The sequence below is a fragment of the Conger conger genome, chromosome 9 (genome assembly GCF_963514075.1).
Source record: "Conger conger chromosome 9, fConCon1.1, whole genome shotgun sequence".
In the NCBI taxonomy this organism is placed as follows: Eukaryota; Metazoa; Chordata; class Actinopteri; order Anguilliformes; family Congridae; genus Conger; species Conger conger.
Window position 1 is genome coordinate 25,988,645 of NC_083768.1, and position 2,311 is coordinate 25,990,955.

Sequence of the window (2,311 nt, forward strand, 5' to 3'; positions counted from 1 at the left end):
TATTCACTGTAGTTTTTTTCCATCACCGGGAGATCATTATAATAATGTAGGCCCACGTATTGTAAACGTAGTTCAATTGTTTGTTTGTTTTTTAATATAGCCTCTTTACCATAAAGCTCCCAGCCTACAACTTCTGTGACCTAAATTTCGATCCGCAATGTAGTCCGTTTTTAAATCTAGGCTGCACGTAAGAAACCACATGTTCTGTATTTTATCTAATTTACATGTCAGTCTCATGCAGGGCGTTTAATAAAACGGACTCTGTCTTACAGAGTTCACTGCCTTAACTGAATAATTTACGCATGAATCCAAGAAGCCACGTGCAACCTGATTGTTTTATTGCCCATTTATCCCTCCGTCTATTTTTCACATCTCATTCCGGAGATCGGGCTCCGTACTGAGCTGCGTTATCTCTAGGTGTACAATAGCCACTTAGAGCGCAGTGGAAACTTGCTTCTGATTGGCTGGCTCTTTTGGTTAATGGCACGCGACTATGGATGTAGTTATAAGAGCCCTCGCGTGCCAGCCTTCAGCTGAAGCAAGACTTAAACACCCAGAGACAGAGCAAGCAACAAGCAATTGTTGTTACTGGGCAACAAGAATCAACTGCAAAAATGGACACTGCGTTAGATCAATTCACTGGATTGGACTCATTCTCCTCCCCTTACTTCGACGAAGATGATTTTTTTACAGATCAGTCCTCACGAGACAATTTGGACACAGACGATTTTTTAGAAGACGATGTAGACTTTCTCACCAGCCAGATACAAGATTACTACACGGACAGCAGGATACTGCACGACGGGGAGTATTGCGATGTTGGCAACTTTTCTTTCTCTTCATCTTCATCCACCTTCTCATATGGCTGCGCTGACAGCACTTCCGAAATGTCCCCCCAAATAAGGGGCGAAGGTCTCCTGATGAAGAGGCGAAGGCGCATGAGGTCCGAAACAGAGATGCAGCAGTTGCGACAGGCAGCTAATGTACGGGAGCGCCGAAGGATGCAGTCAATCAACGATGCCTTTGAAGGACTACGATCTCACATCCCCACTTTGCCGTACGAGAAAAGACTTTCTAAAGTAGATACTCTGCGCTTAGCAATAGGGTACATAAACTTCCTCGCAGAGCTTGTGCATTCTGATATACCGATCAGACATCCCAACGGTGACACGTCAAACCAGCCTAAGAAAGTTATTATCTGTCATAGGGGAACAAGTAAGTTGATTATACATATACATATACATATATATATATATATATATATATATATATATATATATATATATATATATATATATATACATATACATATTATTATTATTATTATTATTATTATTATTATTATTATTATTATTATCATTATTATTATTATTACTATTACTATTACTATTACTGTTACTATTATTATTATTATTATTATTATTATTATTATTATTATTATTATTATTGTTATTATTATTGTTATTATGTATCATCTATTATTTTTATTTATTGGTGTTGCATTCTACGTGGTTTCATTTGTATATTTTAGATTTTAATGTCTGTGTAATTTTTACCCCTGTCTTAGGGTCTCCATCTCCAAATGACCCTGACTATGGACTGCCTCCTCTTGCCGGTCATTCTCTGTCCTGGACGGACGAGAAACAGCTCAAAGAGCAGAATATCATCCGGAACGCTAAAGTGTGGACTCCAGAAGACCCAAGAAAATTACATATGAAATCTTTAAACAACATTGAGAACGAACCCCCCTTTGATTTTATGTAAAAAGTCTGTGTTTGTATAAGAAATGTTTATAATTGGATAACTTAATTGTATGGGTGTAGAAATGTTTATGTATGCTGGTAACTGAATGAGTGTTTATTGACTGCATATGAATGACAGAGAGAATGGCAATCATCTTTTATTTTAGTATCAAAGATAATGAGTATTTTTGTATTTAAACTTCTGATTAGTATGTATAATATTTAATTTTATTTAACTTAATTTTTTTGTGCGCAAAAAAGAAAATATATTTATATTCAAATAATAAATAATTTATTTTTCTGTATTTTCTTTCATAAATAAATTATCTTTTTGATTAAGAATTTTACTGAGTGGTATATTCACAAATCACAATTCAAAAGATACATAGTGAAAAATCCAAATCTGTCCCATTTTTATATAACTATATCCCTCATGAAACCATGCACAACAAGTGCTCCAATATATTTTTTATATAAATGCTGGTTCTCGGGATGGCTCAGTCCTTGAAAGAGGATAATAAATACAAACTAGAGAAAGGCGTATCCGGTTCATCATGCGTATTTTATAA

The 2,311-nt window shown here is 35.2% G+C and overlaps 1 protein-coding gene across 1 annotated transcript; it reads left to right on the forward strand.

Annotated features, from left to right (window-relative positions):
• The first annotated feature begins 614 nt into the window (after nt 1–614).
• Nucleotides 615–1,764, forward strand: ptf1a (pancreas associated transcription factor 1a). The gene is made up of 2 exons (XM_061253461.1): nt 615–1,215; nt 1,568–1,764. The coding sequence occupies exons 1-2, from the start codon at nt 615–617 to the stop codon at nt 1,762–1,764; spliced, it is 798 nt and encodes a 265-aa protein (XP_061109445.1).
• The last annotated feature ends 547 nt before the right edge of the window (nt 1,765–2,311 follow it).

What these genes read in the sequence shown, in the direction of transcription:
- ptf1a (XM_061253461.1), top strand. Translation starts at nt 615, where the DNA reads ATGGACACTGCGTTAGATCAATTCACTGGATTGGACTCATTCTCCTCC. An exon ending in TATCTGTCATAGGGGAACAA is followed by an intron (nt 1,216 to 1,567) that starts GTAAGTTGATTA and finishes CCCCTGTCTTAG; the next exon opens with GGTCTCCATCTCCAAATGAC.